The sequence below is a fragment of the Lolium perenne genome, chromosome 2 (assembly GCF_019359855.2).
Source record: "Lolium perenne isolate Kyuss_39 chromosome 2, Kyuss_2.0, whole genome shotgun sequence".
In the NCBI taxonomy this organism is placed as follows: domain Eukaryota; kingdom Viridiplantae; phylum Streptophyta; class Magnoliopsida; order Poales; family Poaceae; genus Lolium; species Lolium perenne.
This window is the reverse complement of record NC_067245.2, coordinates 321,089,586-321,101,708: the sequence shown is the minus strand read 5'-3', so window position 1 is coordinate 321,101,708 and position 12,123 is coordinate 321,089,586. Positions and strand designations below refer to the sequence as shown.

The 12,123-nt window shown below is 44.7% G+C and overlaps 2 protein-coding genes across 2 annotated transcripts; both read left to right on the top strand.

Annotated features, from left to right (window-relative positions):
- Window positions 1–1,319: 1,319 nt before the first annotated feature.
- LOC127329523 (4-hydroxyphenylpyruvate dioxygenase-like) lies at window positions 1,320–2,737 on the top strand. The gene is made up of 2 exons (XM_051356029.2): window positions 1,320–2,419; window positions 2,549–2,737. The coding sequence occupies exons 1-2, from the start codon at window positions 1,320–1,322 to the stop codon at window positions 2,724–2,726; spliced, it is 1,278 nt and encodes a 425-aa protein (XP_051211989.1). The 3' UTR covers window positions 2,727–2,737.
- A 7,013-nt stretch (window positions 2,738–9,750) lies between these two features.
- On the top strand, window positions 9,751–11,579 carry LOC127330746 (F-box/FBD/LRR-repeat protein At5g56420). The gene is made up of 3 exons (XM_051356857.2): window positions 9,751–10,745; window positions 10,862–11,002; window positions 11,095–11,579. Exons 1-3 carry the CDS (start codon window positions 9,804–9,806, stop codon window positions 11,455–11,457), a joined length of 1,446 nt encoding a protein of 481 aa, XP_051212817.1. The 5' UTR covers window positions 9,751–9,803; the 3' UTR covers window positions 11,458–11,579.
- Window positions 11,580–12,123: the final 544 nt, after the last annotated feature.

The window sequence follows — 12,123 nt, the reverse complement described above, 5'->3', positions numbered from 1 at the left end:
CCCATAGTTGGAGAAGAACAGACAAAATGCATTTATTGGGTCATTTGCTACTGGCGTGGGTCGGCAATGATCTAGCAAGAGGCAAATAGATATTGTACGTAGTGTCTCCACCTAATGGAACACTACAAATGATGATCGATTCTACAAACGTCCATGCCACTTTTGGCAACCGCATCACCTGACGTGAACCGCTATTTTCCTCCACCGAGGGAGAAGCCGAAGGCCCATACCTGGAGAAGAACGTTGGGTCATTTACTAGTGGTGTGGCTGGCCCATAGCTGGAGAAGATCTTTAGATCATTTACACACATATTTGGAGAAGATCGTTGGGTCATTTAGTAGTGGTATACTGGTGTGGCTGGCCTATATCTGGAGAAGATCCTTGGTATACTGGCGTGGGCTATTATCCAGCAAGAGGCAAATATATATCACAAATGATTCGGTCATTTACTAGTGTGGCTAGCCCATAGCTGAAGATCTTTGGACCATTTATTACTGGTGTACTGGTGTGGCTCGGCTATGATCCAGCAAAAGGCAAATAAATACTTGCACATAATGCCTCCACCTACCAGGACATTACAAATGATGATCAATTCTGCAAACATCCATGCCACTTTTGGCCACCGCATCACTCTTTTAGACGTGAACCGCTATTTGCCTCCACCACGGGAGGAGCCGGAGGCCCATAACTAGAGAAGAACGTTCGAGCATTTGCTAGCGGTATGGCTGGCCTATATCTGGAGAAGATCTTTGGGTCATTTATTAGTGGTGTACTGGTGTGGCTCCGCTATTATCTAGCAGGAGGCAAATAAATATCAAAAACGATTCGGTCAATTACTAGTGTGGCTAGCCCATAGGTGAAGAAGATCCTTGGGTCATTTATTGCTGGTGTGGCTCGGCTATGATCCAGCAAGAGGCAAATAAATATCACAAACAATTCGATCATTTACTAGCGTGGCTAGCCCATAGGTGAAGAAGATCCTTGGACCATTTATTACTGTTGTACTGGTGTGGCTCGGCTAAGATCCCCAGTAAGAGGCAAATAAATACCACCACCTTAGCTGGCTTTCCTAAACTTAGACTAGGTTTTTCCTTTATAAGCGGTTGCATCCAGCTGAGCCACAACACAAGCACAAGTAGAGCAAACAAGCAAGGTTCACAAAGCTGAAGCGAACAAGCATGATGAATGCCCAAGCTCTAGCTTCCTCGCCTCTCCGTGCCCACCTCGCCAACACCAATGTCCATTCACGACGCCCCCTGGTTGCGCTACGCCGTCGACCCCTCCCAACTCACCAAAAACTGACCACAGTACTGTACCCAATGGCCCCCCATGCCACTGCAGCCGCCGCCGCCGCCATTGGTGGGAAGGTGGAGAAAGCCACCGATCGCTTCCACGTGATGGATTTCCACCACGTCGAGTTTTGGTGCGCCGATGCCGCCTCGGCCGCCGCACGGTTCTCCTTCGGGCTCGGCGTGCCACTCGCCGCGCAGTCCGACCTCTCCACGGGGAACACTGCGCACGCCTCACGCCTACTACGCGCACGCTCGGGCTCTCTCTCCTTCCTCTTCACCGCGCCGTACGCGCCGCACGTCGCCGACTCGGCAACCACCGCGTCCCTGCCGTCCTTCTCGGCGGACGCCGCGCGGCGCTTCACGGGCACCCACGGCGGGCTGGCCGTGCGTGCCGTGGCCATCCGCGTCGCCGACGCGGCCGAGGCCTTCGTCGCGAGCGTGGACGCCGGAGCGCGGCCAGCCTGCGCCCCGACTGACCTCGGCCACGGGTTTGGCTTCGCGGAGGTGGAGCTAGCCGGGGACAGCGTTCTCCGCTTCGTGAGCTACCCGGACGGCACCGACGTGTCCTTCCTGCCGGGGTTCCAGGACGTGGCGAGCGCCGGCGGGGCGCCGGACTTCGGGCTCACCCGGTTTGACCACGTCGACGTTAACATCCCGGAGCTGGCACCCGTCGCCGCCAATGTTGCCGGCTTCACCGGGTTCCACAAATTCTGGGAGTTCACCGCGGACGACGTGTGCCCGGAAGAGAGCGGGGTGAACGGCGTGGTGATCGCCAACAACTCGGAGAACGTGCTGCTCAGTATCTTGGAGCCGGTGCTCGGCACCAAGCTGCGGAGCCACGTCGAGACGTTCCTGGACCACCACGGTGGCCCGGGCATACAGCACCTGGCAATGACCAGCCACGACATCCTTGGCGCGCTCAGGAAAATCCGAGCTCGGTCCTCCATGGGCGGGTTTGAGCTCCTGCCGCCGCCGCCGGCCAGCTACTATGACGGTGTAAGGCAGCGCGCCGGGGACGTGCTGTCGGAAGATCAGCTCAGGGAGTGCCAAGAGCTGGGCGTGCGGGTGGACAGAGGGTATGACGACGGAGTTGTGCTCCAAGTCTTCACCAAACCGGCGGGAGATAGGTGCGTTCATTTTTCATGCTCACCAAATCCTCTGAATTCCTAACCAAAACTCTTTCAAGATTAAATCTCGTACGTCTTCTCCCTCTTATATATATATATATATATATATATATATATATATATTTTCAGGCCAACCTTACTGTTAGAGTTTATCCAAAGAATCGGGTGCATGGTCAAGGACGAGAACCAGCAGGAATACCAGAGAGGTGGATGTGGCGGGTTTGCCAAAGGGAACGTTTCTGAACTCATCAAGGACATTGAGGACAATAATAATAAGACTATCGATGCTCCCGCAAGCCTGGCTTGATGACAATACAAGATGATGCACCCGGTACTATTACTGCTAGATCATACCTGGCGCCCTGCTGCGGGAACGCACAAGTATATCTTTAGAAAATAATTGTAATGAAAGTGACATTGGGTGCAACTGATAATAAGAGCCAAAGTTATCATATTTTATCAAGTAATTTCAGCATTTTCGAGTACTCCCCCCTTTTTTGAATTTGAGTGTTTCGTGAACAAGTGTATTAACAATGTACCAGATCGAGAACCATTTTATTATTTTACTCATCGTTACCAACGGACATATTTCAGTGAAGATTACCGAATAAGCATTTCAAATACGCACAATACCCCTAGGTTGCCAGTTTCTTTTTTGTGAAGAAACAGACTCGATCTGAAAATTATGTACAGACTGTGAAAGAACATAAAGTCGTACCAAACTTTATAATTGGTTGGCACCAACAAATTGTTAACCTGTAATGGGTCTAACAACAAAGGAAACCACCTATTTGAATTGGGATATTTTAATTAATTAGGATACAATTAACCATCCACGTATGTTTAAGTAATAACATGGTATATAAATTGGGATGTGCTCAAACCAATATAGAGTAGTCAGAAGGTGGCAAAAGAATGGCACCACACTTCACCATCTACTTGTCGGAAGCAATGTGGAATATTTTGAAATAGCATATAGCTAGGTAAGATGAATTACACAAAGAACTATGAGGAAATGGTGCTAATTATCTCTAATTCAATACAAAACCTATTTGTTTGCTCCCGGCCAATCCATCATACATTCATGCACCTAGAAGTAAATATTAGCATGTTAAATATCCCTATTAAGTGCTAACACGGACTTTTAGCTCTCGGGTGCTACACACCCCCATACACCCCCAAAATTGTAGTAATTTAAAAAAGCCAAAAAATTAAACTTCCTGGAAACCAAGGATGATCAAATTCGTACTCGTAAAAAAATATTTGGAAAAGAAATGATTCTCATGGTCTTCAGGACAATTTTTATGGCAAATAGTATAAAGTAAATAATACCTGGTCATGGGGTGTTTCGAGTTTGTTTTTTTACCCAGGATACAATGAAAGTAATTCCGTAGGAAAATATTTCTATACAAGTACAATATCTGATCATCTTTGATTTAAGAAAAGTTCAATTTTTTAACCTTTTTAAAATTATCTTTTTTATTTTTCAAAGTATGGGGGATACTAGAGCAGAGCAAGGACACATATGGTGCAGAAATTAACACATTGAGCTACTGGAAGGCACATACACTGAAACATAGTACTTTCAGGCAAACCAGCCAACTGGAAAACATTGCCTTATCTTCAAGAATTAGGCTATTACTGGATAACCAACAAACCAATGATTTGATTGTTTTTGTCAAGCATGATTGAATAACAGAAACAAGAACATAGATGGAATAATAGAACTTGTACATGTATATGTGGGTACATCTAACAATTCAAAGATTCCAATTTACTCTGTATTCAGAGAAAGGAAGGGAAAACATATGTTAGACTATCCAAGAAATGTGAAATGTTAAAAGTGAAAGAAAATATAGCAAGTAAGAGTAGGCTATTTCTAGATAAGCAACAAAGTAGTCATTCGATAGTTGTTGCCATACTTTGCTAAAGCATGAACTGAATAGTAGAAAGAAGAACACATATGGAAGATTAGATAGTTGTTGCCATAGTTTGCTAAAGCATGAACTAAATAGTAGAAAGAAGAACACATATGGAAGACTAGAATTCGTACATGTATATATGTGTATATCTAACAATTCATGGATTTGAATTTACACTGTATTCGAATAAGGAATGAAAACATATATTAGACTATCCAAGACATGTGAAATGTGAAACAAAATATAGCAAGCTAAGAGAACGGAAAATTCACGCTTACTGCATCAAATTCACAGTGAATCTACAGAAGAAAATCAACCAAGTTGTTGATCCTTCTGCGGCATGAATCCGTGTTTCTATACCTGTAACGGCGAAAATATAAGATGAAAATAATTGAGATAAAAAGGTAAGCTATGATGTTTTTATAAAGACTCTAATCCAACATTATCTGCAAAATTGAAACACAATCTAGGTTATAAAATATTTGTTTGACACAACAAAAGGAACTGAAGGATATGCTAGAGCCTCAAATTATTTCTTTTGGTATATGTAACCAATGCCTACCGGGAAAACAAATAACATGTACCACTCATTCGTTAGCTTTTGAGAGGGGACCCTGATGGCTGTGAAATATGCCACTTTTCTCGCGTTTAAACCCTTAGCTAAGTCAAGAAGTTGACTAAGTTTACCTCTCAACTTGCCACTAATGTCAAATTAATGCAAAGATGTGCAATCTCTTCTATTTTTAGACGTTGTGCAAGAAATCACGACATAATGACAAATGAACATGCAATTACTGAAGAAAATCGTGACAGGAGCATAGCATGGAAAAGTTGATTACGCTCGAAGATGCGGTTCCAGGGGCTTTAACGAGCATCGCTACGGGCAAGCCCCGCCCGTACCGTGTGCTGCGGCATTCCCGAGGTCAAACCCTATAAGTTTCGTGAAGGGACCGCCACCAGAAGAAGAGCCATTCGTCGCCAAATAGAGTCGCCATCCACCAGACTCATCTGCACCACGCCGAAGGAGATCCACCACCATAGTTCATCCATCCAATCTCCCATCTCTCCCATAGCCATATCTATCACCATTGTAATAGAGATCTCCTTGAGAATTGGCGACCATTGTAAGAATATTGTGATTTCAATCTAAGTATTTTGCACAATGATTTATATCTTTGTATTTGATCTGGATATTATGTGTGAGTAGTCCTCACAGGCTGCGGGTTGAGGTGAATTATCGCAGCGTTTATGTGCATCTAATCTTATTATATGTGTAAGGATTGAATAGGAGTTTTGCAATCTTGTATCCTTGTCTCTTTGTCTCGTCTCGGTGATATGCAGGTACCCATATCATTCGATTCGATCAAGTGAAGAGGTGGGATGAGTGGAGAATGTCGTGCTACCGTGAAACCTTAGTGACAAAAGGGGAAAGTAACGGTACATGTTTAGTGATTCATTCGGGATTATTGCGCAATCATCTATCTTAAGGCTTTGGTCTGTATTCATTTACTTAATAACTGTTGTTGCTTGCGGCTGTAAGGACAGTGGTTGGACCATTAGGCTCTTGTCACCTCTAACTTTAGGGGCAAGAATATTTACGGATGTGCTACTCAAAAATATTTTATCTCTATTTTATTTGTTACACATATGTGCTTTAATTTTATATATCTATGCATACCCTGGCATATTTCCATCATTGAACACAACCCCCTTAAAAGTAAACTAGATAGGTTCACTAAACCGAAGATAAAATAAACTAACAAGTCTTGTAGATGTTTCCTTTACTCCATTTTAGTAGTGCTTCCCAAGGTTCGATTAAACCTAGGTCTTCTAGGGAAAAAGCTTAGCATACTACAATCTGTAATCTGGGTTGAAGGTATCAGACCCGCTCAGCTATCATTATCCATCAACCTGAACCAACTCAAATATAGCAGCATGCTGAAGTACTCATGTATTAGTGTGAACAAAACAATATAATTTCTTACAAAAAGAATGGAATCTCGCACATGAAAAAATTAAACGGGAAGAATCCACCTATGAGAGATTGGAGATTTATAATCACAGGGAATGACAAAATATTGATCGGAGGTTCACATTTTTTGAACAGATCGTCAACGGGCCCGTCGTGGTGTGTCGAGAACTCCATACGCGAAAGACCTATCCGAAGCTATATTGGTGGGGACTAGGGAGGCCATGCTTCAATACTTTACTGATGAGTGGAAGGGGAAGGAGGAGATGGGGGGAGGGGGAGCACATCATCATGGGATTAAAGGGAATGTATACCTCATGCGCAAGTTTCAATGGAAGAGCAAAAGTTTTAAGTGAAAAGAAGAGGTTAGAGAGGCACCAAGGAAGTTCAAACCTGAAGAAATTTGAGAAAAGTAAAAAAAATAGAGTTGAGAATTACATACCAGGAAAGAATCCATTTAATAAGAAGAGAAAACGTGCAACAGTTCTGGTGAATCAACTTGGCACTTGAAGGTGAACTTATTCGATCTTCCATACTGGTCCACTGAATTTAACTCACAAACTAGATGTTAGGAACATTGAGAAGAACATTTAGACAATATCCTTGGTACCCTTCTTGAATTGGAAAGAAAGAATAAGCATAGAACTAGTTCTAGACTAGATTTGAAAAATTCAAGATCATGAAAAATGTTGGCTGAAAAAAGAGGGTAACAATTATATCAAACGGTCTACACCGTGGACGCTAAAGAAGGAAAATAAGGTCAAATTGTGAACCTATTTGGTTAATGCTAAATTCCAAGATGGTATTGTTGTAACATTGAAAAATGTGGAGAAGTTATGAATGGTACCATCTAGGCTAAGATCTACTGCATCAACAAAGCAAGTGTATAGACAAAACAAATGTATGAGGCTATTGCTGAATTGGGCAGACTTTATAGAGAGTGATACGTCATAAACGTATCTACAATTTTTGATGCTCCATGCTTGTTTTACACCAATTTATATATATTTTGCTCATACTTTGGTGACTTTTATACATTTTCTGACACTAACCTATTAACAAGATGCCACAATACCAGTTCCTTGTTTTCTGTTATTTTTTGTTTCAGAAAAGTTATACCGGAAATATTCTCGGAATTGCACGAAACAAAAGCCGAAGTCAATATTTTACTGTAACGAAGACATAGTCCGGAGGGGAGTCGAAGAGAGGCAGTAGGGCGGCCACGCCAGCCCTAGGTGCGGCCTAGCCCTAGCCTGCGCCTAGGGGTGGTGTGGGCCCCCTGGCCTCCACCGACATCGCCCCTCTGCCTATTTAATCACGATCTCGGGAAAACCCTGGACACCCGAGCCTCCATCCACGAAAAGTTCCGTCGTGGCCGCCATCGCAGATCCTAGCTCAGAGGGTTTTGAAGCTCTTCCCGGCACCTTGCCGGAGGGGGAGATCATCGCCGGAGGCATCTGCATCACCATGTCCGCTTCCAAAGTGATGTGTGAGTACTTCATCTCTAAATTATGGGTCCATAGCAGTAACTAGATGGTTGTCTTCTCCAATTTGTGCCTCATGTTTAGATCTTGGGAGCTGCCCTACATGATCAAGATCATCCTTATGTAATGCTACATGTTGTGTTTGCTGGGATCCAATGGATTGAATACTATGTTGAGATCGACTATATATTCTTGTCATATGTTATTTGTGGTCCTGCATGCTCTCCATTGCTAGTAGATACTCTGGCCAAGTAGATGCTTGTGACTCCAAGAGAGGATATTTATGCTCGATAGTAGGTTCATGCCTCTAATTTTCTGGGCGAGTGACAATAACTTTTAAGATTGTAGATGTGTTGTTGCTACTAGGGAGAAAACAATAATGTTTTATCCAAGGGTAATTCTATTGTTTACTTTACACACATGCTTAATGTGATAATCTGTTGCCTGCAACTTAATACTGGAAGGGGTTCGGAAGATAACCGGAGGGATGGATTATTAGTCATAGACGTAGTTGGATTACGGTCTATGTATTATGTTGTAATGCCCAAACGAATCTCATATTAATCATCTTGTCATGTATGGTCGATATTCTGTCAATTGCCCAGCTGTAATTTGTTTACCCGACCAACATGTTATTTATCTTTATGGAGAGACACCTCTAGTGAACTGTGAACCGCGGTTCTTTCCTTTACACTGATAAATTCAACCACTGCGATCCTGCTCTGTTTACTTACTACAAGGTCTGCTCTCTTTAATTACTGCAAACATCTTCTTCCACTCAATACATTTAATCATTCGTGTTCAGCAAAACCAGTGAGATTGACAACCTCAGTGTAAGTTGGGGCAAAGTATTTTGGTTGTATTGTGTGCAAGTTCCACGTTGTTACTAATGCCGATAGTGCGTCCTGCCACTAGTCAGCTAGCAACACCTTCACAAGTCATGCCTTTCTCCTACTGGTCGATTAAAGCTTGGTTTCTTACTTAGGGAAAATTTGCTGCTGTGCTCATCATACCTTCCTCTTGGGGTTCCTCAATGGTGTGCAATCTGCGCTCATCAGAGAGCTATGTGTCGAGGTGGCTACTCGGTAATGCCCATCATGAGGGGCTTAGCGTTGACGGAAGACGACGATGGAGATTTCGGGTGCGAGGTGGCACACGACGTACCCAGGTTCACGTCCTCGCGGTAGAGGATCGAGAGTAGTCAGAGCATAATCAATATTAGAAAAATTAGGTTATGTAGCTTATATACAAAAATGCATCAAGTTTTATTGTTTTATTTGCAAGTGTGTTTAGACAACAAAAATGATCTATATGGCCAACCATCCATCTAGATAGATTCTACCTTAAACCCACCGGCGCAGGGATGCGAATATTCGGAGATTGGCTTAATGGTGAGGACTGTAGGTTTAAGCTACTTATTAGGATGGGGATTGATTGCCGTTATTAATTTGGTCGCTTTAGATATGTAGTAATAACAAGGTTTTTAATAGTAAAAATGTTTCTCGTATGCAGATTATTTACATACGCTCCGCTTGTGGTCGCCTCTATAACGTGTGGAGCATTTAAACCTCTTTACCGTATTTTATCCAAGGCAGTGTGAACTACAGATTGACCCTAGTGTGACTTAGTCTTTTCACTTTCTGTCTTGAACACTAGTTCAATTCCTCCCTTTAGTTGGTTTTAACTTGTGGATTGAAACGGAGAGAAATCCCTGCTAAATTTTGGTACCAAATCTGCCATGAAGCATCCGAAGAAAACACGGTGGAGAAATCTAGGAAAACAAAATCTGAACCATACATGGAAAATTCCACCAATGTATAATCCCCGGAAGTATAGCCCCAAGTCTGCAATATTCCCTGCATGAATTTGGAGTAAGAGCACTAATTGTTTTTTAAAACTGAGTAAGAGCACTAATTAGGTTCTTAGCAAGTTACTACTCCTGCGTCGTTAGTAGCAGTTTCCATCCCTGCGTGAGTGCGTCGTTAGTAGCAGTTTCCATCGCTGCGTCGATGACTCCGCTTCTCCATAACCCGCCCTGCTTCAATCTCTCCCACCACAGCCCTAACCCACCGGCCAAGGTGATGGAGGTGGCGCCAGTTCCCGGAGGCGGAGCGGGTGAAGAGGACGGAGGAGGCGCCGACCGCATCAGCAACCTCCCCGACGACAACCTCCGCCACATCATTTCCCTCCTCCCGACGAAGGAGGCCGCCCGCACCAGGATCCTCGCCTCCAGGTGGCGTCCTCTGTGGTGCTCCGCGCCTCTCAACCTCGACTGCCGTGACCTCACCGCCGACAATGCCGCCTACGCCAGCATGGTCGCGACGACGCTCTCCTCCCACCGGGGACCTGTCCGCCGGTTCTGCGTCGACGCCAACCTCCTGGCCGACCCACCCGGCGCCACGGATGCCTGGTTCCGGTCCGCCGCCTTCGACAACCTAGAGGAGCTCGAGTTCTCCAGCAACCAGCATTCGCCTCCGGCCATGTCCATCTTTCGCTTCTCGCCTACCCTCCGTGCTGTCACCGTCGAAAAAACTGCCCTCGCCGACGCCGCCCTCCACGGGCTCCACTTCCCCGTGCTCAAGCACCTCGGGCTCTCTGAGGTCGCCATCTCGGAGATGTCGCTGCACAGCCTCATCGCCGGGTGCTCCGCTTTGGAACACTTGCTGATTAGCAACTGCATGGGCGTCAACTGCGTCCGGATCAACTCCCTTAGCCTTGTAAGCGTCGGCGCGCGCCTGACCGGCCTACGGCGTCCGATGTGTCCGCTACTGCTCGGCAAGATCGTCGTCGAGAACGCCACTCGTCTTGAGAGGCTGCTGCTCCTCAACTCCGGCACCCGTCTGCATGTCACGGTGGTCTCCGCGCCTAAACTCGAGACTCTGGGCTACCTCAATGATGAGCACTATTATAGTGGATTCTCCAGGCTTGTGTTAGGCTCAACTGTCATCCAGGTACCGCGCGTCCTCACGCTTCTCATTTGCATTCATTCCTGTGTGCAAAAACAAGGAAAAGTTTACCACCTGACTTGTTCATCGCCTAACATGGTTTTTCATACTTGACAAAAAAGGGTCTCCGCATCGTAGATGAGCAGCTGGTAACGGTGGTGCGCACCGTCAAGACGTTATCTCTGAATATGGATACTCTTAGCTTGGACAGGGTTATTCAGCTGATGAGATGCTTCCCATGCATGGAGAAGCTGTACATTCGGGTGGGGTGGCGATTCCTCATTCCACTCTTTTCATCTGCTCTTCTCTTCACAACATCTCAATATATATTTACCTATATGTTCTTTTTAATTAGCTACCCAAGTCAGGGCCAAGCAATCTGTGGCGTCGCAAACACCGCGATCTCATCAAATGCCTTGACATCCGCCTCAAGACCATCGTGCTCGGGTCGTATCTGGGCAACAAGACGCAGCTTAACTTCGCGACATTCTTCGTGCTGAACGCCAGAGTGCTGGAGTCGATGACGCTGGAGTACTATGCTGATTCCAGGCTTGACGATGAAGAGTTCTTGTCAAAACAATTCCTGGATCTTCAGCTAGTGAACAGGGCGTCAAGAGCTGCCAAGTTTTATATGACAACAAATAAAAGTATCCGCAACCATTGGGAGTTCAACCATGTCCGCGATTTGGATTTAGCTGATCCATTCGCATGTGAGTAGGTCCTGAAACTAAGTTTGCTCTTTCGCCTAGGCGCGCTAGTCGTTCTTGCCTGTTGGCCTATCTCGTGTTGTGTCTTGTCCAACCTCGGTACTTCTCACATTTGTAGTATTGTCAAGTTTGTATGATCTAGTTCTTACTTTTGAAGTCCGTATTATCTTGAACGTGAGTCGAATACTACTTATGATATTTTCTTCAGAGGCTCCACACGTGTTTGCAAACCGTGCTGACTCAGTTGTAACTCCGGTATTGCTGTTTTGTCACATTCTGTTTAATTCGCGTCCATTTCTGAATAGTTTAGTGTTGCTACCACTGAATTCTGTCTGATTTTCCCAATACAGTTATGCACACATTTCCTCTGAAGACTTCATATTCTTGGAAATTGCTCAACTGTATGCTGAACCTACAGAATGCCTTTGATGTTCCCATCCTAAATTTGAAATTTTCTCAGCTGCACTATGTTTTGATGATTTAAAACACTTATTTAAAGAACTAGCAGGGTGTGCCATTGTTTATTACCTGTCCATATATAATGGATGGATTGCTAGTAGCAGACAGGATCGAGTGACTGATCCTATTAGGTAGCTATCAGTTTCTTCATCAGGTTATTTTGGTAAAATGATGAGCGAAAAAACACTTCTCTTTGATTTGCATGTGGTTAACACAAC

Excerpts from the sequence above, each read along its gene's own strand:
- LOC127329523 (XM_051356029.2), top strand. The coding sequence starts at position 1,320 with ATGGCCCCCCATGCCACTGCAGCCGCCGCCGCCGCCATTGGTGGGAAG. Across the intron at positions 2,420-2,548 it reads ACCAAACCGGCGGGAGATAG|GCCAACCTTACTGTTAGAGT; the intron begins GTGCGTTCATTT and ends ATATATTTTCAG.
- LOC127330746 (XM_051356857.2), top strand. The coding sequence starts at position 9,804 with ATGACTCCGCTTCTCCATAACCCGCCCTGCTTCAATCTCTCCCACCAC. Across the intron at positions 10,746-10,861 it reads TAGGCTCAACTGTCATCCAG|GGTCTCCGCATCGTAGATGA; the intron begins GTACCGCGCGTC and ends TTGACAAAAAAG. Across the intron at positions 11,003-11,094 it reads TGGAGAAGCTGTACATTCGG|CTACCCAAGTCAGGGCCAAG; the intron begins GTGGGGTGGCGA and ends CTTTTTAATTAG.